At 45.8% G+C, this 27,596-nt stretch overlaps 1 protein-coding gene across 5 annotated transcripts in view; it reads right to left on the bottom strand.

Annotated features, from left to right (window-relative positions):
• LOC140481781 (rho-related BTB domain-containing protein 1-like) overlaps positions 1-27,596 on the bottom strand; it is a 742,286-nt gene that overhangs the window by 571,185 nt on the left and 143,505 nt on the right. For 4 of the 5 annotated variants that reach the window (XM_072578316.1, XM_072578319.1, XM_072578321.1 and 1 more), the window contains one exon: positions 12,401-12,566. In XM_072578316.1, the coding sequence (XP_072434417.1) occupies positions 12,401-12,566 (166 nt within the window). Of the gene's footprint in view, positions 1-12,400; positions 12,567-12,802; positions 13,061-27,596 lie in introns of those variants that run through there. The other variant, XM_072578327.1, reaches the window with a different exon arrangement.

Raw genomic sequence — 27,596 nt, 5'->3', positions numbered from 1 at the left:
CATAGAAAAGTACAGCACAGAACAGGCCCTTAGGCCCACGATGTTGTGCTGAGGTTTAATCCTAATGTAAAATATAGTAAGGTACGCACCCCTCAACTCACTGCTATCCATGTGCATGACCAGCAGTCGCTTAAATGTGCCCAGTGACTCTGCTCCCACCACCACAACTGGCAACGCATTCCACGCATTCACAACTCTCTGCGTAAAGAACCTTCCTCTGATGTCTCCTTTATACCTCCCTCCTAATATCTTCAAACTATGACTCCTTGTGCCAGTCAATCCTGCCCTGGGGAAAGGTCTCTGGTTATTGACTCTACCCATACCTCTCATTATCTTGTATACCTATGATCAGGTCTCCTCTCTTCCTCCTTCTCTCCAGAGAGAAAAGTCCGAGCTTAGTCAACCTTTCTTCATAAGGCAAGCCCTCCAGTCCAGGCAGCATCCTGGTAAACCTTCTTTGCATCCTCTCCAAAGCCTCTGTATCTTTCCTAAAGTAGGGCGACCAGAACTGGACACAATATTCCAAGTGTGGTCCCACCAGGGATTTGTAGAGCTGCAGCAAAATCTCGCGGCTCTTAACTCAATGCCCCTGTTAATGAAAGCCAAAACACTTGGGTGGCAACTTTGAGGGAACTATGTACTTACACACCCAGATCCCTCTGTCCCTCCACACTACCAAGAATCCTGTCTTTGATCCTATATTCAGCATTCGAGTTCGACCTTCCAAAATGCATCACTTTGCATTTATCCAGGTTGAACTCCATCTGCCATTTCTCAGCCCAGCTCTGCATCCTGCCAATGTCGCGCTGCAGCCTGCAGTAGCCCTCTATACTATCGATGACACTTTCAACCTTTGTGTCATATGAAAATTTACTAGCCCACCCCTCAACCTCCTCATCCAAGTCATTTATAAAAACTACAAAGAGCAGAGGCCCCAAGAACAGAGCCCTGCAGACCCCACTCAACACTGTCCTTTCCACCTACAACCACTCTCTGCCTTAATAATCTTGAATGTTATAACATTTGTTATCCTCATCCTCGTACGTTTTAAAGATGGTAAGGTTTCCCACCTCAACTCCCCCTCCCGAGCAGTATATTCTACACCCCACACCTCCTGCCTTTCCTTTTTAAACTTACGCCCCTTTGTTCTTCATCCTTTAACAAAGGGGAACAGCTGCTTTCTATCTCCCCCACCCCTATCCATGCCCCTCAAAGTCTTAGACAGCTCTATCAGGGTCCCCCTCAACCCAAACCTATCCAGCCTCCCTTCATTGTTTTCTAATGTCTTGCCTTTCACTGACTTCTCTCTTACCTTCTTACATATTCCAAATGATGCACTTTATTTCAATTAAATTCCTGCTGCTACCAATATGCTGCTCTCAGCAATCCATTTCTATCCTTTAATTTGATTGGATTTAATTTATTGCCACCACATGTCCCTAATTACAGTGAAAAGCTTTGTTTGTGAGCACCAAACAAGGCCATACAGATGATCATGTTTTCAGACAGAGCAAGGTGTACAGGTTACACTGTACACGGCACGTACTAGGTGAGGTCAACATTAATATTATTGCAGGTTAGAGAGTCCATCTGTCCGTGTAATAACGGCCGGCCGGGCGGGAAGGAGCTGTTCCTGAACCTGTCGGTGAGAGTGTTCAAGGTTCTGTATCTCCTGCCTGATGGACGAGGTTGGAGGAGATCATTCCCGGGGTGGGATGATGTTGGTAGCCTCTCTGTGGCAGTGAGCTGTGTAAATGGAGTCCATAGATGGGAGGGTGGATTCTGTGATGGTCTGGGCTGTGCACACAGCCTTCTGAAGTTTCTTACAGTCCTGGGTAGATCTGTTACTGTACCAGGCTGTGATACACCCAGACAGTCTGCTCTCAATGGTGTATCTGTAGACGTTGGTGAGGGTCCTTATGGACATGCTGAATATCCTGAGGCACCTGAGGAAGGAGAGGCGTTGTTGTACCTTCTTAAACATCGCATCTACGTGGGAAATCCAGGGCGGGTTGTTGGTTATTATCGCTCTGAGGAACTGGATGCTCTTCACCCTCTCAGTCTCTACTCCGCTGATGTAGATGGCAGCGTGTTCTCCTACTTTCTCTCAGAAGTTAACGATCACTTCGTTAGTTTTGCCAACATCGTTATCTTTGCACACATCACCATGCCCTCTATCTCTTTTTTTTGGTTGACATGGTGGTTCAGTGGTTAGCACTGCTGCCTCACAGCACCAGGGACCAAGTTCGATTCCAGCCTGTGTGTGGAGTTTGCACTTTCTCCCCGATTCTGTGTAGATTAGGTGAATTGATCATGCCCATAGTGTTAGCCAGAAGGAAATATAGTGTAGGGGCATGGGTCTGGGTGGGTTACTCTTCAGAGGGTCAGTGTGGACAAAGGGCTTGTTTCCACATTGTAGGGATTCTATGACTCATCATTGTCAGATGTCCATCCTACCATGGGTGGTGTGATCAGCAAACTTACAGATGGTGTTCATTTCGACCTTGGCTTCACAGTCATGGGTGTAGAGGGAGTACAGTTATTGGAGGGGGTTCCACTTGCAATTCCATGTGTCAATCCTCACCGTCAACTCATCTGTCTTCCCGATAACAGTCCTGGAATTAAATTAGGGCCATCCAGCCTTGTCTTACACCTTACCCCATGTGTCTTGGTTCCAATACTAAAGTGTCCCCAACTGTATGAACACCTCTGCTAAACTAGTTTCAACTCCTCCCAACCAGCAATCCCTCCCCTAAGGATGTTGGGATCATTCTGGATCAGATGTATACTATCCCATTGTAGAAGTCATACCTTCCCTATAAATGGTCCCAGTGATGCAGGAATCTAAAACCCTCCCTCCTGCACCAACTCTTCAGCCACACATAGAACATAGAACCTTATAGCGCAGTACAGGCCCTTCGGCCCTTGATGTTGCACTGCCCAGTCATACCAATCTGAAGCCCATCTAACCTACACTATTCCATGTACGTCCATATGCCTGTCCAATGATGACTTAAATGCACTTAAAGTTGGCGAATCTACTACCGATTCAGGCAAAGCATTCCATACCCTTACTACTCTCTGAGTAAAGAAACTACCTCTGACATCTGTCCTATATCTATCACCCCTCAATTTAAAGCTATGCCCCCTCGTGCTCGCCGTCACCATACTTGGAAAAAGGCTCTCCCTGTCCACTCTATCTAACCCTCTGATTATCTTGTACGTCTCTATTAACTCACCTCTCAACCTTCTCTCCAATGGAAACAGCCTCAAGTCCCTCAGCCTTTCCTAGTAAGACTTTCCCTCCATACCAGGCAACATCCTAGTAAATCTCCTCTGCACTCTTTCCAAAGCTTCCTCATCCTTCTTATAATGTGGTGACCAGAACTGTACACAATACTCCAAGTGCGGCCGTACCAGAGTTTTGTACAGCTGTAGCATAACCTCATGGTTCCGGAACTCGATCCCTCTATTAATAAAAGCTAAAACACTGTATGCCTTCTTAACAACCCTGTCAACCTGGGTGGCAACTTTCAAGGATCTGTGTACATGGACACCCAGATCTCTCTGCTCATCTACACTACCCAGAGTCTTACCATTAGCCCAGTACTTTGCATTGCGATTACTCCGACCAAAGTGAATCACCTCACACTTATCCACATTAAACTCCATTTGCCACCTCTCAGCCCAGCTCTGCAGCTTATCTATGTTTCTCTGTAACCTACAACATCCTTCGTCACTGTGCATAACTCCACCGACCTTAGTGTCGTCTGCAAATTTACTAACCCACCCTTCTACGCCCTCATCCAGGTCGTTTATAAAAATGATGAACAGCAGTGGACCCAACACTGACCCTTGTGGTACCCCACTAGTAACTGGACTCCAGGATGAACATTTCCCATCAACCACCACCCTCTGTCTTCTTTCAGCAAGCCAATTACTGATCCAAACTGCTATATCTCCCACAATCCCATTTCTCCACATTTTGTACAATAGCCTACTGTGGGGAACCTTATCGAATGCCTTGCTGAAATCCATATACACCACATCAACCGGTTTACTCTCATCTACCTGTTTGGTCACATTCTCAAAGAACTCAATAAGGTTTGTGAGGCACGACCTACCCTTCACAAAACCATGCTGACTATCCCTGGTCACATAGTAATGAGCCCAGCAGACATTCACCTGGTCTATGCTCCTACTTCTGGGCACATTACTATGTGATTCAGGGAATAACCCAGAGATTAAAACAAGAAGGTACAACAATGCTTCTCCTTCCTCAGGTGCCTCAGGATATTCAGCATGTCCATAAGGACCCTCACCAACGTCTACAGATACACCATTGAGAGCAGACTGTCCGGGTGTATCACAGCCTGATACGGTAACAGATCTACCCAGGACCGTAAGAAACTACAGAAGGTTGTGTGCACAGCCCAGACCATCAGGATAGAACTCCCTGATCCTCACCTTCTGTAAAAAAGTAAGTTCTTCCTTTAATAACTTACCTTTTGGAATCAGCAGCATCCATTTGCAGTGAATGGTCAGAGTGAGGACTGAGGGCTACCGGGAAGGTAAATAAATCCTTTAAATAACTTACCTCTTGAGTAGGTGGAGCCACGCCGAGCAGGAGAGTGGGCATGGAACTGCTGAGGAAATGAAGTCATATATTTGGGCAGTTGTGTTACCTGAAACATTACTTAGGTAGTGTCTCCCACCCATTCATCTCCTCCAACCAGATGATCGCGGGATTGGTAAGGTAAGGAGTTTGTTTAAGTCTCTTTGGGAATTCAGAACAGTTGAATGTTCCTCCTGCAGAATGTGGGAGGCAAGGGTCACCACTAGCATCCCTACTGACTACATCTGTGGGAAGTGCACCCAACTCCAGCTCCTCAAAAACAGAGTTCGGGAACTGGAGCTGGAGCTGGATGAACTTCTGATCATTCGGGAGGTGGAGAGGTTACAGGGAGGTAGTCACACCTGGTACAGGAAATGGGTACATGGGTTATAGTCAGGGGATAGAAAGGGAACAGACAGTGCAGGGATCCCCTGTGGCCGCTTCATTTTGGATACTGTTGGGGGAGACCACTTATAGGGGAAAGCCAAGGTGGCCAGGTCTCCAGAACTGGGCCGGCTCTGTGGCTCATGAAGGAAGGAAGGAGAACAGAAAAGGAACATTCAACTGTTCTGAATTCCCAAAGAGACTAGTGGTAGGAGGGGATGAAGGTGATCGGTCAGGGAGGGGAGGGTGGAGTGGATAGGTGGAAAAGGAGATAGACAAGTCCGGACAAGTCCGGACAAGTCATGGGGACAGTTACTGAGCTGGAAGTTTGGAACTAGGATGAGGTGGGGGAAGGGGAAATGAGGAAACTGTTGAAGTCCACATTGATGCCCTGGTATTGAAGTGTTCCGAGGCGGAAGATGAGGCGTTCTTCCTCCAGGCGTCTGGTGGTGAGGGAGCGGCGGTGAAGGAGGCCCTGGACCTCCATGTCCTCGGCAGAGTGGGAGGGGGATGTTCTCGGAGATGTTCCCTAAAGCGCTCTGCTCGGAGGCGTCCAGTCTCCCCAATGTAGAGGAGACCGCATCGGGAGCAACGGATACAATAAATGTCTGTTCATAATCTGTTTCCCTATATGTTCTTCTGCCTCATGCTCACTGTTGGGAGGCCTGTAATACAGCCCCAACTGCACCCTTCTTATTTCTCAGCTCCACCCATAATGCCTCACTACTCAAGACCTCCTTAGTGTGCTCCTTTAGCACAGCTGTGATATCGTCCCTGACCAGCAATGCAACTCCACCCCCCCCCACCTTTTACTTCCCTCCCTATCCTCTCTGAAGCATCCAAATCCTGGAACTTTTAGTTGCCAATCATCATCCCCTTCCTTCAACCAAGTCTCTGATTGTAATAACGGCATACCCCCAGGCACCAATCCAAGCCCTAAGTCCATCTGCCTTACCCACTATACGCCTTGTATTAAAGTAGATGCATTTCAGGCCACCAGTTTTTTTGCGCTCACCTGCTCTCTGTCTACTCTTCTCTTTATTAATGCTATCTTCATAATTCTTACAGTCTCCAGTCTCCACCTCGCACTACCTCACACTTTTCCACATTAAACTCCATTTGCCACCTCTCAGCCCAGCTCTGCATCTTATCTATGTTTCTCTGTAACCTACTACATCCTTCATCACTATCCACAACTCCACCGACTTTAGTGTCATCTGCAAATTTAGTAATCCATTCTTCTACACCCACCTCCAGATCATTTATTAAAATGACAACCAGCAGTGGACCCAAAACAGATCCTTGCGGTGTCCCACTAGTAACTGAGCTCCAGGATGAATATTTCCCATCAACCACCACCCTCTGCCTTCTTCCAGCTCGCCAATTTCTGATCCATACCACTAAATCACCCTCAATCCCGAAACTCCGTATTTTGAGCACTGAAATCCATATTCACCACATTAACCGCTTTACCATCATACGCTGTTTGGTCACCTTCTTGAAGAAATCAATAAGGTTTGTGAGGCACGACCTACCCTTTATCAAACCATGTTGACTATCCCTCATCAAATTATTCCTCACTAGATGACAGGAGCAGAGGAGCTTCTTGTCAAGAGGAAGAAGGAAGCTTACTTAATGCTGAGGAAGCAAGGATCTGGCACAGCTTTAGGGTAGCTCGGAAAGAACACAAAAATGGACTGAGGAGAGTTAGGAGGGGGCATGAGAAAGCCTTGGTGCGAAGGATTAGGGAAAACCCAAAGGTGTTCTACGTGTATGTGAGGAATAAGAGAATGATCAGAGAGAGTGTTGGGTTGATCAGGGATAGTGGAGAGAACCTGTGACTGGAGTCGGAAGAGGTTGGGAAGGCCCTAAATGAGTTTTTAGCTTCAGCATTCACTAGAGAGAGGGACCTTGATAATAGTGAGAACACTGTGGACTGGGTTAATGGGCTTGAAAAGATCCATATTGAGGAAGTGGATGTGCTGGAAATTCTGGGAAGCATCAAGATAGATAAGTCCCCAGGGCCAGACCAGAGATATCCAAGGTTACTGCGGGAAGTGAGGAATGAGATTGCTGGGCCTCTGACAATGATCTTTGCAACCTCACTCTCCATGGGAGTAGTACCGGATGATTGGAGGGAGGCGAATGTTGTTCCTCTGTTCAAGAAAGGGAAGAGGGAAATCCCCGGGAATTACAGACCAGTCAGTCTTACGTCTGTGGTCAGCAAAGTACTAGAAAGGACTCTGAGAGATAGGATTTATGACTATTCAGAAAAACATAGTTTGATTAAAGATAGTCAGCATGGCTTTGTGAGGGGCAGGTCATGCCTCACAAATCTTATTGAGTTCTTTAAGGAGGTGACGAGACAAATTGACAAAGGTCGAGAAGTGGATGTGGTGGATATGAATTTCAGTAAGGCATGTGAGCCCATGGTAAGTCCATTCAGAAAGTTAGGAGGTGTGGGATACAGGGAAATCTGGCTGTCTGGATACAGAATTGGCTGGCCAAAAGAAGACAGCAAGTGGTAGTGGATGGAAAGTATTCCGCTTGGAGGTCGGTGACCAGTGGTATCCCACAGGGATCTGTTCTTGGGCCTCTGCTCTTTGTAGATTTTATAAATGACTTGGATGAAGAAATGGAAGGGTGGGTTAGTCAGTTTGCCGATGACACATGGTGTTGTAGTTAGTGTTGAGGGTAGTTACAGGTTACAATAAGTCATTGACAGGATTCAGAGCTGGGCTGAGAAGTGGCAGATGGAGTTCAACCTGGATAAATGCAAAGGAAGGTCGAATTTTGGAAGGTCAAATTTGAATGCTGAATACAGGATTAAAGACAGGATTCTTAGCAGTGTGGAAGAACAGAGGGATCTTGGGGTCCACGTATATAGATCCCTCAAAGTTGCCTCTCAAGTTGATGGAGTTGTTAAGAAGGCATATGGTGATTTGGCTTTCATTAACAGGGGGATTGAGTTTAGAACATAGAACATAGAACAATACAGCACAGAACAGGCCCTTCGGCCCACGATGTTGTGCCGAACTTCTAACCTAGATTAAGCACCCATCTATGTACCTATCCAAATGCCGCGAGGTTTTGCTGCTGCTCTACAAGTCCCTGGTGAGACCACACCTGGAGTATTCTGTCCAGTTGTTCTGGTCACCTCATTATAGGAAGGATGTCGATGCTTTAGAGGGGGTCAGAGGAGATTTACCAGGATGCTGTCTGGACTGGAGGGCTTGTCTAATGTGAGACTGCTGAACAAGCACATGGACTGTAGTAAGTTCAGGGGAGTGTAGATTAGGTTGATCTTAGATTAAGATAAACGCTCAGTCCAACGTGGCGGGCCAGTATTGTGCTGTACTGTTCTATGTTCGATACCACCCCACCACCCTCTGGATACAGTGCATCACCTTCTGTCATTTCGACCACCTACAAACAGACCCCACCACCAGAGATCTATTTCCCTACCCACCCATTCAGCTTTCCACAAACTTGTAAGGAGATCTCGGCTATCTGTAAGAATAATAGGGTAGTTATGGTAGGGGATTTTAACTTTCCAAACATCAACTGGGACTGCCATCGTGTTAAAGGTTTAGATGGAGAGGAATTTCTTAAGTGCTTACAAGACAATCTTCTGATTCAGTATGTGGATGTACCTACTAGAGAAGGTGCAAAACTTGACCTATTCTTGGAAAATAAGGCAGGGCAGGTGACTGAGGTGTCAGTGGGGGAGCACTTTGGGGCCAGCGACCATAATTCTATTCGTTTTTAAATAGCGATGGAAAAGGATAGACCAGATCTAAAAGTTGAAATTCTAAATTGGAGAAAGGCCAATTTTGACGGTATTAGGTGAGAACTTTCGAAAGCTGATTGGAGGCAGATGTTCGCAGGTAAAGGGACGGCTGGAAAATGGGAAGCCTTCAGAACTGAGATAACAAGAATCCAGAGAAAATATATTCCTGTCAGGGTGAAAGGGAAGGCCGGTGGGTATAGGGAATGCTGGATGACTAAAGAAATTGAGGTTTTGGTGAAGAAAAAGAAGGAAGCATATGTCAGGTATAGACAGGAGAGATCGAATGAATCCTTAGAAGAGTATAAAGGAAGTAGGAGGAAACTTAAGAGGGAAATCAGGAGGGAAAAATGGGGACATGAGATAGCTTTGGAAAATAGAATTAAGGAGAATCTGAAGGGGTTTTACAAATATATTAAGGAGAGAATAGGGCCCCTCAAAGATCAGAAAGGCGGCCTTTGTGTGGAGCCACAGACAATGGGGGAGATACTAAATGAATATTTTGCATCAGTATTTACTGTGGAAAAGGATATGGAAGATATAGACTGTAGGGAAATAGATGGTGAGATCTTGCAAAATGTCCAGATTACAGAGGAGGAAGTGCTGGATGTCTTGAAATGGTTAAAGGTGAATAAATCCCCAGGACCTGATCAGGTGAACCCGAGAACTCTGTGGGAAGCTAGAGAAGTGATTGCTGGGCCACTTGCTGAGATATTTGTATCAGCGATAGTCACAGGTGAGGTGCCTGAAGACTGGAGGTTGGCTAACGTGGTGCCACTGTTTAAGAAGGGCGGTAAGGACAAGCCAGGGAACTATAGACCGGTGAGCCTGACCTCGGTGGTGGACAAATTGTTGGAAGGAGTCCTGAGGGACAGGATGTACATGTATTTGGAAAGGCAAGGACTGATTCGGGATAGTCAACATGGCTTTTTGTGTGGGAAATCATGTCTCACAAACTTGATTGAGTTTTTTGAAGAAGTAACAAAGAGGATTGATGAGGGCAGAGCAGTAGATGTGATCTATATGGACTTCAGTAAGGCGTTCGACAAGGTTCCTCATGGGAGACTGATTAGCAAGGTTAGATCTCATGGAATACAGGGAGAACTAGCCATTTGGATACAGAACTGGCTCAAAGGTAGAAGACAGAGGATGGTAGTGGAGGGTTGTTTTTCAGACTGGAGGCCTGTGACCAGTAGAGTACCACAAGGATCGGTGAAAAAGTTGCCCCTTAGGTCCCTTTTATATCTTTCCCCTCCTACCCTAAACCTATGCCCTCTAGTTCTGGACTCCCCCATCCCAGGGAAAAGACTTTGTCTATTTATCCTATCCATGCCCCTCATAATTTTGTAAACCTCTATAAGGTCACCCCTCAGCCTCCGACGTTCCAGAGAAAACAGCCCCAGCCTGTCCAGCCTCTCCCTATAGCTCAAATCCGGCAATCTTTTCTGAACCCTTTCAGGTTTCACAACATCTTTCCGATAGGAAGGAGACCAAAATTGCACGCAATATTCCAACAGTGGCCTAACCAATGTCCTGTACAGCCGCAACATGACCTTGCAACTCCTATACTCAATACTCTGACCAATAAAGGAAAACATACCAAACACCTTCGTCACGATCCTATCTACCTGCAACTCCACTTTCGGATTGGACCGGAGGGTCTGTTTCCATGCTGTACATCTCTATGACTCTGTGCTGGAGGTCAGAGTTGAGACATGTGGCACCTGACCAGCTGTGCTTTTCCAGCATCACATCTTTTGACGAATAATCCAACAACCCTAATGAGCTGATGGCATAGATTGAAATCTCACCGTGACAGATATTTATAACTGTATCAACACAAATATATACACCGGCACACAATAAAACTGTGCCCTGAAATTCAATCCACTTTCTGTCTAACCAACTCCTATTGGGAATGATTTGTGTTCCCAACACCAATTCATAATGGCATTGACCTGCAAATTAACTACGGAATACACCAAGCATCAAATCCTATGAACCTAATGAGACTGCCCCATTACCCCCTCAACATCTAAATTTAAAGAAAATCATTGGATGGACTGAAATATCATAAAGACATAGAGTTAAGGTGCAAGTGGGCAATGAGCGGCACGGTGGCACAGTGGTTAGCACTGCTGCCTCACAGCGCTGGAGACCCGGGTTCAATTCCCCACTCAGGCGACTGACTGTGTGGAGTTTGCACGTTCTCCCCGTGTCTGCGTGGGTTTCCTCCGGGTGCTCCGGTTTCCTCCCACAGTCCAAAGATGTGCAGGTCAGGTGAATTGGCCATGCTAAATTGCCCGTAGTGTTAGGTAAGGGGTAAATGTGGGGGAATGGGTCTGTGTGGGTTACTGTTCAGAGAGTCAGTGTGGACTTGTTGGGCCGAAGGGCCTGTTTCCTAACTGTAATGTAATGTAAAATGTAATGAGACAACAGAGTATAGAATTAGGAGCTGAAATACAGCTGGCAGCAGGGATTTCTTAATGGAAATGAAAATCCTTGGCTCAGAACTTTCTCAACCATTTTTAAATATTCATTCCTGGGATGTGGGTGTCGCTGGCATTTATTCCCCATCCCTAATTGCCCAGAGGGCAGTTAAGAGTCAACCACGTTGCTGTGGGTCTGCAGTCACATGTAGGCCAGACCAGGTAAGGAAGGCAGATTCCTTCTCTAAAGGACATTTGTGATTCAGATGGGTTTGTCCAAACATCAACAATGGATTCGCATCACTCTCAGACATGTCATTCCAGATTTTTATTGAATTCAAATTCCACCACTCGCTGTGATGGGATTTGAACTCAGCCCCAGAATCTTCCCTGGGTCACGAGATGAACAGTCCAGCGATAGTACCACTAGCAAAACAGAAATTACTGGAAAAGTTCAGCAGGCCTGACAGCATCTGTGAAGAGAAATAAGACTTAATATTTTGGGTTGAGTGATCCTTTCTCAGAATCACTAAGCTGTCACCTCCCCTTATTTTTAAGTGAACCATAATTCTTATCAGAAGTTGGGAGTGCGGACATCTGACCTGAACTGAAGAGCAATTCTCTTGCAGCAAAAGTAGAAGAGCTCAAATTGGTGGTTAGGGTTCAACATATCGAGGGTTTTGACCCAGCGTTAGTGAAGGATCAGCGATATATTTCCAAGTCGGGATGGTGAGGGGCTTGGAGGGGAACTTGCAGGGGGTGGTGTTCCCATGTATCTGCTGCCCTTGTCCTTCTAGATAGAAGTGGTTGTGGGTTTGAAGGTGCTGTCTAAGGATCTTTGGTGAATGTTTGCAGAGCATCTTGTAGATCGTACACACTGCTGCTACTGAGCATCAGTGGGGGAGGGAGTGGATGTGTGTGGATGTGGTGCCAATCAAACAGGGGCTGCTTTGTCCTGGATGGTGTCAAACTTCTTCACATCCATGTGCAACAAGATCTTTGTTTTAATTACAGTCTCTCAACCAAGGTTACTTAATAAACACAATTATGAATTTAAAAATAAAGGGATGATAATTTGTCACTTTATGTTGTTACTGGTGGAGTAATGGGCTGGAGGTGACACTGCAATCCTCCAGCCACACTTGTAGTTGTATTCAATGCAGCACATTGTATTTTAAAACTCACTCAAGTTACAGAAGTGTTGCCAGAAAGCCTCCATCCACCTGCACATCTCCTCCTGAGACTCTGAAACCAGAGTATGGGTCACCTCCTCAGCTGCATAGCAGTTGGTTATTGAGATGCTATTACTTTTTCTCTTTGGGTCTTTGTCTGTTGCTCGGATTCGGGTCTCCTGCAAAACATGCAATTTATTCCTAAATTAGGTGCTGCTTCAGTTGGAAATTTTTTTTTAAAATCAAAAAGTGCTAGAGATATGTTGTAGGTCAGGCAGCATCTGTGGAGGGAGAAAAACAGATCACATTTTGAGGCTGATCTGACTCTTCTTTGGAACAGCTATCAGGCAGCCTAGAGAAGATGGGGACAGAGCAAGAGGGGAGGGGGAAGTGGGCTTGGGGAAAGAATTAATACCTGACACATAGGAAGATGGTTGTGGTTGTTGGAGGTCAGTTATCTCAGCTCTCTGCAGGAGTCCCTCATGGTAGTATCCTTGGCTCAACAATCTTCAGCCATTTTATTATTCGGCCATGTGATGTGGACATCACTGCCATGCCCAATATGGATTGTTCAGCCCTTGTTACCCAGAGGGCAGTTAAGACACAACCACATTGCTCTGGGTCTGGAATCACATGTAGGCCAGACCAGGTAAGGATAGCAAATTTCTGCCCATAAAGCAATGCTTCTAAATGTTATAATGCAGTTCCATTCTTGTGCAATCCTGTGTTAAGATAAAATCAGGTAATAGCAGCACCGTTTAAACTAATGGGACTGGAATCATGTTATAACAAATACATGCTTTAAAACTTTCCACTTTAGAAACAGTGTCCCCAATTCGTCACTCGTGTTAACAAAAAGCACATTATAGCAGAGCAACCTTCAATTGTACCAGCCTCCACCACATCCTCTGGCAGCTCATTCCATACACGTACCACCCTCTGCGTGAAAAGGTTGCCCCTTAGGTCTCTTTTATATCTTTCCCCTCTCACCCTAAACCTTTGCCCTCTAATTCGGGACTCCCCGACCCCAGGGAAAAGACCATACTCTTGTCTATTATCCTATCCATGTCCCTCATAATTTTATAAACCTCTATAAGGTCACCCCTCAGCCTCCGACACTCCAGGGAAAACAGCCCCAGCCTGTTCAGCCTCTCACTATAGCTCAAACCCTCCAACCCTGGCAATATCCTCGTAAATCTTTTCTGAACCCTTTCAGGTTTCACAACATCCTTCTGAAAGCAGGGAGGCCAGAAATGCACTCAATATTCCAACAGTGGTCTAACCAATGTTCTGTACAGCCGCAACATGACCTCCCGACTCCTGTACTCAATACTCTGACCAATAAAGGAGAGCATATCAAACACACATTTTCACTACCCTAACCAACTGTGACTCTACTTTCAAGGAACTATGAATCTGCACTCCATGGTCTCTTTATTTAGCAACACTCCACACGATCACACCGTTAACTATATAAGTCCTGCCCTGATTTACCTTTCCAAAATGCAGCACTTCACATTTATCTAAATTGTTGTTTTCAGGACAGTGTGAAACAGGCTGATACGCTCAAACAGGTTGGTGTTAAGAAGGAGGATGTGCTGAAAAGCTTGAAAAACATAAGGATAGATACAGCCCCTGGGCCAGATGGGATATTCCCAAGGTTACTCCAGGAAGCAAGGGGAGAGATTGCTGCATCTCACTGTCCACTGGAGTAGGACGGTGGCAAATGTTATTCCCTTGTTCAAGAAAGGGAATAGGGAAAATCCTGGGAACTACGAGAAAATGAGGACTGCAGATAATGGAGATTAGAGTCGAGTGTGGGGTGCTGGAAAAGCAGAGGTCAGGCAGCATCTGAGGAGCAGGAAAATTGACATTTTGCGTATGAGATCTACATTCCCTAGAAATTACAGACCAGTCAATCTTATGTCAGTGGTGGGCAAATTATTGGAGAGGATTCTGAGAGACAGGATTTATGATTATTTGGAAAAACATTGTTTGATTAGAGATGTTCAGCATAGCTTTGTGAGGGGAAGGTCATGCCTCACAAATCTTACTGAATTCTTTGAGGATGTGACAAAACATCTGGAGATGACTAGAGCAGTGGATGTGGTGTATGTGGATTTTAGCAAGGTGTTTGATAAGATTACCCATGGCAGGCTCATTCACAAAGTAAGGAGGCATGGGAAACAGGGAAATCTGTCTGTCTGGATACAGAATTGGCTGACCCATAGAAGTCAGAGGGTGGTAATAAATGGAAAACATTCAGCCTGGAGTTTGGTGACCAGTGATGTTCCGCAGGGATCTGTTGTGGGACCGTTGCTCTTTGTGATTTTTATAAATGACTTGGATGAGGAAGTGGAAGGGTGGGTTAGTAATTTGCCGATGACACGAAGGTTGGTGGAATGGTGCATAGGGCTGTTGTAGGTTACACCGGGACATTGACAGGATGGAGAGCTGGGCTGAGAAGTGGCAGATGGAGTTCAACCTCGAAAAGTGTGAAGTGATTCACTTTGGAAGGTCGAATTTGAATACAGATTCCAGGGTTAAAGGCAGGATTCTTGGCAGTGTGGAGGAACAGAGGGATCTTGGGGTCCATGTCCACAGATCACTCAAAGTTGCCACCCAAGTTGATAGTGTTGTTAAGGTGGTGTATGGTGTGTTGGCTTTCATTAGCAGGGGAATTGAGTTTAAGAGCCGCGAGGTTATGCTGCAGCTTTATAGAGCCCTGGTTAGACCACACATGGAATATTGTGTCCTGTTCTGGTTACCTCATTATAAGAGGGATGTAGATGATTTAGAGAGGGTGCAGAGGAGATTTCCCAGGATGCTGCCTGGATTGGATGGCATTTCTTATGATGAAAGATTGAGGGAGCTGGGGCTTTTCTCATTGGAGTGAAGAGGTGACTTGATAGAGGTGTACAAGATGATAAGAGGCATAGACAGAGTGGATAGTCAGAGACATTTGCAGGAGAGATGTCAGACGGAGGTTCTCCACACAGAGAGTGTGGTGGGGGGGTGGGGGGTGGGGGGGTGCGGGTGTGGAATGCACTGCCAGCAGTGGGAGTAGAGTCAAAGACATTAGGGACATTTACTAGATTGGACGGGATTGAGGTTCACAAGGAAGAAATGTTAGCAATTCTGGAAAGTTTGAAAATAGACAAGTCCCCAGGACCAGATGGGATGTATCCCAGGATTCTCTGGGAAGCCAGGAAGGAGTTTGCAGAGCCTTTGGCTTTGAGCTTTATGTCACCATTGTCTTCAGGAATAGTGCCAGAAGACTGGAGGATAGCAAATATTGTTCCCTTGTTCAAGAAGGGGAGTAGAGACAACCCTGGGGATTGTAGACCAGTGAGCCTTACTTCAGTTGTGGTTAAAGTGTTGGAAAGGGTTATAAGAACAAAGAGAACAAAGAAAATTTACAGCCCAGGAACAGGCCCTTTGGCCCTCCAAGCCTGAGCCGATCCAAGTGTACTGTCTGAACCTGTCGGTCAATTCCTAACCATCTTTATCCCTCTGCTCCCCACCTTCTCATGCATCTGTCCAGACGCATCTTAAATGAATCTACCGTGCCTGCCTCTACCACCTCTGCTGGCAACGCGTTCCAGACACCCACCACCCTCTGTGTGAAGTACTTGCCGTGTGTATCCCCCTTAAACTTTCCACCTCTCACCTTGAAAGCATGACCTCTCGTTATTGAATCCTTCACCCTGGGAAAAAGCTTATCTCTATCCACCCTGTCTATACCCTTCATGATTTTGTAAACCTCAATCAGGTCCCCCCTCAATCTCCTTTCTTCTAGTGAAAACAATCCTAATCTACTCAACCTCTCTTCATAGCTAGCACCTTCCATACCAGGCAACATCCTCGTAAACCTTCTTTGCACCCTCTCCAAAGCGTCCACATCCTTTTGGTAATGTGGCAACCAGAACTGTACACAGTATTCTAAATGTGACCGCACCAATGTCTTGTATAATTTTAACATGACTTGCCAGCTCTTATACTCAATACCCCGTCCAGTGAAGGCAAGCATACTATATACCTTCTTGACCACTCTATCCACCTGTGCAGCAACCTTCAGGGTTCAATGGACCTGAACTCCCAGATCTCTCTGCTCATCAACTTTTCCCAAGGCTCTTCTGTTCAATGTATAATTCGCTCTAGAATTAGTCTTGCCTAAATGTATCACCTCACATTTGTCTGGATTGAAAACTATCGGCCACGTTTCCGTCCAACTCTCCAGTCTATCTATATCCTCCTGTATTCTCTGACAGTCCCTTATGCTTTCTGCTACTCCACCAATCTTCATGTCATCAGCAAACTTGCTGATCATACCAAGACTGCCCTCTTCCAGATCATTTATGTATATTACAAACAACAGTGGCCCCAACACTGATCCCTGTGGAACACCACTGGTCACCTTTCTCCATTTCAAGATACTCCCTTCAACTACTACTCTCTGTCTCCTGTTGCTCAACCAGTTCTTTATCCACCTCACTAGAACACCCTGCACACCATGTGACTTCACTTTCCCAATTCGTCTACAATGGGGAACCTTATCAAACACCTTACTAAAGTCCATGTATATGACATCAACAGCCTTTCCTTCATCTATCAACTTGGTCACTTCCTCAAAGAACTCTATTAAGTTGGTAAGGCACGATCTCCCCCACACAGAACCATGTTGTTGATCACTGATAAGCTCATTCCTTTCCAAATATAAATAGATTGTATCTCTCAGTACTCTCTCCAGCAACGCCACCACCACTGACATCAGGCTCACTGGTCTGTAGTTACCCGGAATATCCCTATTCCCCTTCTTGTACAGGGGGACAACACGAACAACCCTCCAGTCCTCCGGCACCTCACCTGTGTTTAAGGATGCCATAAAGATATCTGTCAGGGCCCCAGCTATTTCCTCTCTCGCCTCCCTCAGCAACCTGGGATAGGTCCCATCAAGTCCTGGGGATTTGTCCACCTTAATAACCTCTAGCCTACCCAACACATCTTCCCTACTTATGCCAACGTAATCCAGACTAATCAAACTTCTACCTCTAATCTCAACATTCATCATGTTCCTCTCCTCAGTGAACACTGACTCAATGTAATCATTCAGAATCTCACCCATTCTCTCAGGTTCTCTAGTTACCCACTTGTTTCTTATATAAGAATAAAATGCTTTGGGATTTTCCTTAACTCTGCTCGCTAAAGCTATTTCATGACCCCTTTTAACCCGCTTGATTCCTCATTTAATATTTGTCCTGCTCTTCTGATATTCCTTCAAGGCCTGTTCTGTTCCTAACTGCCTAGACCTTATGTACGCTTCCCTTTTCCTCTTGGCTAGTCGTACAATTTCTTCTGTCATCCATGGTTCATGAATCTTGCCTTTCCTATCCTTTGTCTTCAACGGGACATGCCTATCCTGTACTATCTTTCACCTATCTTTGAAAGCCTCCCACATATCAAATATGGACTTCTCTTCAAATAGATGTGTCCAATCCACATTTCCCAGCTCCTGCTTAATTTTGATATAATTGGCCTTGGCCCAGTTTAGTATTCTTCCCTTAGGACCACTCTCTTCTTTATCTATGAGTAATCTAAAACTTGCAGAATTGTGGTCACTGTTCCCAAAGAAATCCCCCACTGCAACTTCTACCACCTGTCCTGGCTCATTCCCCAGTTCCAGGTCCAATATGGCCCCTTCCCTCGTCGGACTATTGACATACTGCTCCAAAAATCTCTCCTGGACGCTTCTTACAAATTCTGCCCCATCCAGACCTCTGACACTCAGATTATCCCAGTCAATGTTGGGAAAATTAAAATCTCCCATCACCACCACCCTGTTGCCTCTACATCTTTCCATAATCTGTTTCCCTATATGTTCTTCTACCTCATACTCACTGTTGGGAGGCCTGTAATACGGCCCCAACAGTGTAACTGCACCCTTCTTATTTCTCAGCTCCACCCATAATGCCTCACTGCTCAAGCCTTCCACAGTGTCCTCCTTTAGCACAGCCGTGATATCATCCCTGACCAGCAATGCAACTCCACCCCCCTCTTTTACATCCCTCTGAAGCATCTATATCCTGGAACATTTAGTTGCCAATCATCATGCCCTTCCTTCAACCAAGTCTCTGTGATGGCAATAACATCATACTCCCAGAGATAAGATTTATAATCATCTAGAGAGGAATAAGTTGAGGAGGGATAGTCAGCACAGTTTTGTGAAGGGTAGGTTGTGGCTCACAAACCTTATTGAGTTCTTTGAGAAGGTGACTAAACAGGTGGATGAGAGTAAAGCGGTTGTTGTGATATATATGAATTTCAGTAAAGCGTTTGATAAGGTTCCCCATGGTAGGCTAGTGCACAAAATATGGAAGCATGGGATGGAAGGTGATTTTGTGGTTTGGATCAGAAATTGGCTGGCTGATGGGAAATGTTCATCCCGGAGTTCAGTTACTAGTGGGGTACCACGAGGATCTGTTTTGGAGCCACTGCTGTTTGCCATTTTCATAAATAGCCTGGATGGGGGTGAGGAAGGATGGGTTAGTAAATTTGTGGATGACACTAAGGTCAGTGGAGTTATAGATAATGTTGAAGGGTGTTGCAGGTTACAGAGGGACATAGATAAGCTGCAGAGCTGGGCTGAGAGGTGGCAAATGGAGTTTAATGTGGAAAAGTGTGAGATGATTCACTTTGGAAGGAATAACAGGAATGAAGCTGGGCTAATGGGAAGATTCATGGTAGTGTAGATGAGCAGAGAGATCTCGGTGTCCAAGTACATAGATCCCTGAAAGTTGCCACCCAGGTTGATAGGATTGTTAAGAAGGCATACAGTGTGTTAGCTTTTATTGGGACAGAGATTGAGATAGTTTCAGAGCCATGAGGTCATGCTGCAACTGTAAGCACATTTCTGGTCACCGCATTATAGGAAGGATGTGGAAGATTTGGAAAAGGTGCAGAGGAGATTTACCAGGATGTTGCCTAATATGGAGGGAAGGTCTTATGAGGAAAGGCTGAGGGATTTGACGCTGTTTCCATTAGAGAGAAGATGGTTAAGAGGTGACTTGAGACATACAAGATGATCACAGGATTAGATAGGGTGGACAGCAAGAGCCTTTTTCCTTGGATGGTGATGGTTAATATGAGGGGACATAGCTTTAAATTGAGGGTTGATAGATATAGGACAGATGTCTGAGGTAGTTTCTTTACTCACAGAGTAGTAGGAGCGTGGAGGAGATGTCAGGCTCACTGGTCTCTAATTCCCTGGCTTGTCTTTACCACCCTTCTTAAACAGTGGCACCATGTTAGCAAACCTCCAGTCTTCTGGCACCTCACCTGTGACTATCAATGATAGAAATATCTCAGCAAGCAATCACTTCCCTATAGCTTCCCACAGAGTTCTGGCCCTGGGAATTTATCCACCTTTATGCATTTGAAGATTTCCAGCACCTCCTCCTGTGTAATATAGTGATTTTTCAAGATATCACTATTTATTTCCCACGTTGTCTCTCTTCCACGTCCTTCTCCACAGTAAACACTGATACTCCATCTCCTGCAGTTCCACACATCAGCTCAGGGAAAGTGAGGAGTGCAGATGCTGGAGAGTCAGAGTCGATAAAATGTGTTGCTGGAAAAGCACAGCAGGTCAGGCAGCATCCGAGGAGCGGGAGAGTCGATGTTTCGGGCATAAGCCCTTTATCAGGCTGCGTTGCTGATCTTTAAGGGGCCCTATTCTCTCATGAGTTATCCGATGGTTAGCTGTGCCCAGCTGTCAATTTCACTCTTTTCTCCAATAAGTTTTCTGCTGGGATTTGAATTCATTTTGTCTGAAGATTATTCTGGAGTACTCAATGAACAGCAAGACATTAGGACGCTGAGGAGGATGGTGAGACCTTGGAGTGCTTATTCACAGATTCCTGAAGGTGGCTGCCCAGGGTTATACAGTGGTTAAAGGCACATTCAGACACTTCCCTTTACCAGTCAAAGAAAAATGACATGAGCAGAGAGGTTACGTTGAGCGAATGGCCTCTCAGCTGAAACAAACATCAGCCAAATCATATTACTGAGGTCAGCTCAGCTGCAGACTGAGGTTTGGGAAGCTAGGGAGGAAACTACGGATCCCTGAGCAGAGATATTTGGGTCATCAATAATCATGGGTGAGGTAACGGAAGACTGTTGTGCCATTATTGAAGAAAAGCTACAAAGAAAATCCATGGAGCTACAAACCAGTGAAGCTAATGTGGGTCAGTTATTGGAGGGGTTTCCGGGATTTACACCTATTTAGAAAGGCAAAGATTGACTAGGGATAGTCAACATGGCTTTGTGCGTGGGAAATTGTGTCTCGCTAACATGATTGAATTTCTTTTAAGCGATGACCAAGAAGGTAAATGAAAGCAAAGTGGTAGATGTTGCCTTCATGGACATTAGCAAAGCAACTGACAAGGTAGACTAGTTAGTAAGGTTAAATCAGATGGCTTCCAGGGCGAGCTAGCCAATTAGATAAAAAATTGGTTTGACAGTAGGAAATAAGAGGGTGATTCATAGATTCATAAAAAGTACAGAAAAAGCCCTTCGTCCCATCGAATCAGTTGTTGGAGGGTTGATACTCAGACTGGAGGCCTGTGACCAACAGTGTGTCAGAAGGATCAGTGCTGGGTCCACTGCTTTTCATCATTTATATAAATGATTTGGATGAGAATATGAGAAGCCTGCAATTGACACCAAAATCAGCCGTGTTGTGGACAGTGAAGAAGGTTACCTTAAAGTACAACAGGATCTTTATCAACCGGATCTGTCGGACGAAAAATGGCAAGATGGAATTTAATGTAAATAAATGTGAGGTGTTGCATTTCAGTAACAAACAAACCAGGGCAGGACTTACACAGTAGGGCTCTGAGGAGTGATATCAGACAGAGAGACCTAGGTCACAGATAGAGCCTGATGATATAATGTAATTATGCAAATCGTTCAAAAAAAATTGTTACCAAGACTGGAAGGGATGAGTTGTAAGGATAGGCTGGAAACTTTCTGCCCTGGAGCATCAGAGACTGAGGGGTGACTTGATAAAGGTTTATAAAATCATGAGGGGCATGGATAGGGTAAATAGACAAGGCCTTTTCTCTGGGGTGGGGGAGTCCAGAACTAGAGGGGCATAGGCTTAGGGTGAGAGGGGAAAGATATAAAAGGGACCTAAGGGGTAACGATTCCACACAGAGGGTGTGGAATGAACACCACAGGAAGTGGTGGAGATGTTACCAGTTTCAACATTTAAAAGGCATTTAGACAGGTACATGGACAGCAAAGGTTTGGAGGTTATGGGTCAAAAGCAGGCAAGTAGGATTAGTTCAGGAAACTTGGTTGGCATGGACCAGCTGGCCCGTACGATTCCCTGCCATATGATTCAATGACTCTATAAGTCAATGTTAAGGACTCATAAGAACATCAGAACCAGGAGCAGGAGTAGGCCGTCCAGCCCTTTGAGCCTGCTCCACCGTTCAATAAGATCATGGTTGATCTTTTCATGGCCTCAGCTCCACTTACCCACCCTCTCACCATAACCCTTAATTCTTTTACTGTTCAAAAAATTATCTATCTTCACCATAAAAATATTTACTGAGGTAGCCTCCACTGCTTCACTGGGCAGGGAATTCCACAGATTCACAAAGGTGAAGAAGTTCGTCCTCAACTCAGTCCTAAACCTGCTCCTCCTTATTTTGATTGCAGAGCTACTCCCTCCTGATTGTATCCCACTGTGCTGTCCCCTCCCCCCCCCCTCTGCTAGGGTCAGTCATTCTGGTAGGACTGGACCTATCCAGGGATGGTGATAGTGGGGTCTGGGACATTGTCTGTAAGGTATGATTCTGTGAGTATGACTGTCTCAGGATGTTGCTGGACTAGTCTGTGAGACAGTTCTCCCAGTTTTGGCACTAGTCCCCAGATGTTAGCGAGGGGGACATTGCAGGGTCAACAGGGCTGTTTCGGTTGTCATTTCTGGCACCGAGGTTGATGCCAGGTACTCTGTCTGGTTTCATTTCTTTTTACTCTTCCAAGTACAGTTACAGCTCAGTGACGTGCTCAGCCATTTCGGAGAGCAGTTGATAACCACATTGTTGAGAGTCTGGAGACATGTGAAGGCCAGGCCAAGTAAATATCACAGTTTCCTTCCCACCAGACATTAGTGAAATAGATAAGTTTTTACAACAACGGTCATCATGAAACTTTTTATTCCAGATTCTCACTGAATTAAAATGTCACCATCTGCCATGCCCCTACAACATTTGATGTGGGTCTGGATTCCTGCCCAAGTGATATTTCTACGAGGCCAACCCCATCCCCAATAACCCTACACCCAATCTTCAATGAAAGCTCTGTCAAACCTCCACTGCTCTCTGAAGCATGGAACTCCAAATGCTCAATGACTCACTCAACAGAAAACTCTTCTCAGTTCTGTCTTTAACAGGACAAAAGTGAGGACTGCAGATGCTGGAGATTAGAGTCGAGAGTGTGGTGCTGGAAAAGCACGGCAGGTCAGGCAGCATCCGAGGAGCAGGAGAATCAATGTTTCAGGCAAAAGCCCTTCATCAGGATTGAGGTCTGAGAGCCTTTAATTTGGAGTGATAATTGGGAGGGGGTGGGGGTGGGGCTGGGGGGGGGGAAAGGGAGCTGAAGGTGCAATAGGTGGATGGAGGTGGGGGTAAAGGTGATAGGTCAGAGGGGAGAGTGGAGCAGATAGGTGGGAAGGAAGATGGACAGGTAGGACAGGTCATGAGGGCGGTGCCAAGTTGGAAGGTTGGAACTGGGATAAGGTGGGTAAAAACAATGACTGCAGATGCTGGAAACCAGATTCTGGATTAGTGGTGCTGGAAAAGCACAGCAGGTCAGGCAGCATCCAAGGAGCAGCGAAATCGACGTTTCGGGCAAAAGCCCTTCATCAGGAATAAAGGCAGTGAGCCTGAAGCGTGGAGAGATAAGCTAGAGGAGGGTGGGGGTGGGGAGAAAGTAGCATAGAGTACAATGGGTGAGCGGGGGAGGGGATGAAGGTGATAGGTCAGGGAGGAGGGTGGAGCGGATAGGTGGGAAGGGAGATAGGCAGGTAGGACAAGTCCGGACAAGTCATGGAGACAGTTACTGAGCTGGAGGTTTAGAACTAGGGTGAGGTGGGGGAAGGGAAAATGAGGAAACTGTTGAAGTCCACATTGATGCCCTGGGGTTGAAGTGTTCCGAGGCGGAAGATGAGACGTTCTTCCTCCAGGCGTCTGGTGGTGAGGGAGCGGCGGTGAAGGAGGCCCAGGACCTCCATGTCCTCGGCAGAGTGGGAGGGGGAGTTGAAATGTTGGGCCACGGGGCGGTGTGGTTGATTGGTGTGGGTGTCTCGGAGATGTTCCCTAAAGCGCTGTGCTAGGAGGCGCCCAGTCTCCCCAATGTAGAGGAGACCGCATCGGGAGCAACGGACACAATAAATGATATTGGTGGATGTGCAGGTAAAACTTTGATGGATGTGGAAGGCTCCTTTAGGGCCTTGGATGGAGGGGAGGGAGGAGGTGTGGGCACAGGTTTTACAGTTCCTGCGGTGGCTGGGGAGAGGGTGGGTTGTGGGGGGGGCGGGGCGGGGCGTGGACCTGACCAGGTAGTCACGGAGGGAACGGGTTTGGGATAATGAGGGGGAGGGTAAACAAGGAAACTGTTGAAGTCCACATTGATGCCCTGGGGTTGAAGGGTCCTGAGGCGGAAGATGAGGAGTTCTTCCTCTGGGCATCGGGTGGTGAGGGAGCGGCGGTGAAGGAGGCCCAGGACCTCCATGTCCTCAGCAGAGTGGGAGGGGGAGTTGAAATGTTGGGCCACGGGGCGGTGTGGTTGGCTGGTGTGGGTGTCCCGGAGATTTTTAAAAAATGTATTCTAACAGGAGCATCCTTACATTGAAACCGTGCCCAGTCCTATATTTCCCATATCATCTATCCTTTTACACCCCTCAACCAAAGATTGGTGACGCTGAGGGATTTGATTATCCAAATATCATTTGGAATAATGTGAGAAATAAGAGTAAGGAGGGAGATGAACCTTTATAAGGTGTTGACCAGAATGTTCTTGTCCCAACTCCAATCAGGACTATATGCTGGGTCAAAGAGGTGAGCTGAATGGCTGAAGGTCTGTGGATGAACCACTGGCAAATGTGATTGTTATCCCCAAAACAGAGATAATTGGCTCAGGGTGAAGTCTATTTGAGTTAAGGCTTGACTCCTCTCTTGTCCTCTTACTCAATATCACCTCAATCCTTCCTCAGAACATAGAACATTCCAGCGCAGTACAGGCCATATGTTTACCCAATGACCTCTTAAATGCCCTTAAAGTTGGTGAATCTACTACTGTTGCAGGCAGGGCATTCCAAGCTCTCACTACTCTTGAGTAAAGAAACTATATCTAACATTTGTCCTATATCTATCACTGATCTATATCTACATCTATCCTTGATGACCCGATACTTCCTCTCAATACCCCCACACAGCTTCCTACTCAAGGTCCCCATGAAGAGTTCCTTTTGGGTTTGAACATAGGAGGTATAATTAGTAAGTTTGTAGGTGACACCAAACTTGGAGGTGTAGCGGACAGCGAAGAAGGTTACCTCAGATTACAACAGGATTTACATCAAATCAAATTGGAGTTCAGTTTAGATAAATGTGAGGTGCTGCATTTTGGAAAGGTAAATCAGGGCAATCCTTATACATTTTATGGTAAGATCTGGGGAAGTATTGCTGAACAAAGAGACCTTGGAATGCAGGTTCATGGTTCCTTGAAAATGGAGTTGCTTATAGATGGGATAGTGAAGGAGGAGGCTGGAAGAAATCAGCAAGCCAGGAAGTATCAGAAGGTGGGGAAGGTGATGCCTGACTTCTCCACCTTCTGTAAGAAGAGCTTATACCCAAAACATTGATTCTCCTGCTCCTCAGATGCTGCCTGACCTGCTGCACTTTTCCAGCATCACAGTCTCGACTCTGATCTCCAGCATCTGCAGTCCTCACTTTCTCCCAGCTGCTGTATCTGCCTGGTTTGTTGTGATCTTCCAGCCTCCTGGTTGTCTACTTTGGAATCCAGCATCTCCCATTTTTTTTTGTTTCTAAGGATAGTGAGGAAGACTTCACATCAGCTCTGAATAAGACCCATCTCGATTTGAAAAATTAGCTTCAAGTAATTGACAGAGAGAGTAAGGTAGGTGAGGACCTGGGAACAATCATAATTACGGAAGAGGTAGTGTTGGGCAAGCTAATGGAGTTCAGGATAGATACGTCTCCTAGCCCTGATGGAATGCAGATGACACTAAGGTGAGTGGCAGAGCAAAGTGTACAGAGGACAGGGAAACTTCACAGAGGAACCTAGATACATTGAGTGAGTGGGCAAAGGTCTGGCAGATGGAATACAATGTTAGTAAATGTGAAGTCATCCGTTTCGGAAGGAGTAACAGTAAAAACGACTATTATTTGAGTGGCAAAATGTTGTAGCATATTGCTACGGGGAGGGACCTGGGTGTCCTTGTGCATGAATTGCAGAACATTGGTCTGCAGGTATAACAGGTAATTAGGAAAGCAAATGGAATTTTGTCCTTCATTGCTAAAACGATTGAGTGTTTCTACAAAACATTGGTTTGGCTGCATTTAGAATACTGTGTCCAGTTCTGGTCACCACATTACCAAAAGGATGTGGATGCTTTGGAGAGGGTGCAGAGAAGGTTTACGAGGGTGTTGCCTGGTATGGAAGGTGCTAGCTATGAAGAGGAGGTTGAGTAGGTTAGGCTTATTTTCATTAGAAAAAAGGAGATTGAGGGAGGACCTGACTAAGGTCTACAAAATCATGAAGGGTATAGACAGGGGGATAGAGATAAGCTTTTTCCCAGGGTGAAGGATTCCATAACGAGAGGTCACGTTTTCAAGGTGAGAGGTGGAAAGTTTAAGGGGGATACACGCAGCAAGTACTTCACACAGAGGGTGATGGGTGTCTGGAATGCGTTGCCAGCAGAGGTGGTAGAGGCAGGCACGGGAGATTCATTTAAGATGCGTCGGGACAGATACATGAGTTGGTGGGGAGCAGAGGGATACAGATGGTTAGGAATTGGGTGACAGGTTTAGACAGTAGATTTGGATCACCTTGGAGGGCCGAAGGAATCTGTTCCTGGGCTGTAAATTTTGTTTCTTTGTTCTTTAAAAGCAGGATGGTAATGTTACAGCTGTACAAGGTGCTGGTGAGGCCACAGCTGGAGTACTGTGTACAGACTTGGTCTCCTTACTTGAGAAAGGACGTCCTGGCACTGGAGAGGGTACAGAGGAGGTTCACTGGGTTAATTCTGGAGTTGAGGGGGTTGGTTTATGAAGACAGGCTGAGGAGATTGGGATTATATTCATTGGGATTTAGAAGAATGAGGGGGATCTTATAAAAAAATATAAAATTATGAAGGGAATGGATAAGATCGAAGTAGAGAGGATGTTTCCACTGGTGAGTGAGACTAGGACAAGAGGACATGGTCTCAAGGTTAGAGGGACCAGGTTTAGGACTGAACTGAGAAGGAACTTCTTCACCAGAGGGTTGTTAATCTAAGGAATTCCATGCCCAGGGAAGTAGTTAACACTACTTCAGGAAACATTTTTAAAACTATGGTAGATATTTTTTGAACAAAAAAGGAATTAAGCGTCATAGTGAGAGTGATTAAGGGTCAGTGGATCTGAGGCCGTGAGAAGATCAGCCATGATCTTATTGAATGATGGAGCAGGCTTGAAGGGCCGAATGGCCTACTCCTGCTCCCAGTTCTTAGGTTATGTTACATTTGCTCTCTCTCCCTGGATGCTGCCTGATCTGCTAGGATTTCCTGCATTTGTGCTTTCAGTGGTGAAGTTAGTGTTTGGCACACTTGCCTTTATTGGTAAATGCATTCGCTATAGGAACTGAGAAGTCATCTTACAGCTGTACAGGACATTGGTTAGGCCACTTTTGGAATATTGCATTCAATTCTGGTCTCCATGCAAGAGGAAAGATGTTGTGAAACTTAAAGAGTTGGATCGAAGAGTCTGCTTCCATGCTGTACAACTCTATGACTCTATCTTATCCCTCAGCAGTGCCCTCAAAGATCCTCTTTTTGCTTCATTGTCCTATTCATTTCTCATGAAGTCATAGAGATGTAGAGCAAGGAAACAGACATAGAACATAGAGCATTACAGCGCAGGACA

The sequence above is a fragment of the Chiloscyllium punctatum genome, chromosome 1 (genome assembly GCF_047496795.1).
Source record: "Chiloscyllium punctatum isolate Juve2018m chromosome 1, sChiPun1.3, whole genome shotgun sequence".
NCBI lineage: Eukaryota > Metazoa > Chordata > Chondrichthyes > Orectolobiformes > Hemiscylliidae > Chiloscyllium > Chiloscyllium punctatum.
This window is presented reverse-complemented; position numbering and strand designations above follow the sequence as displayed.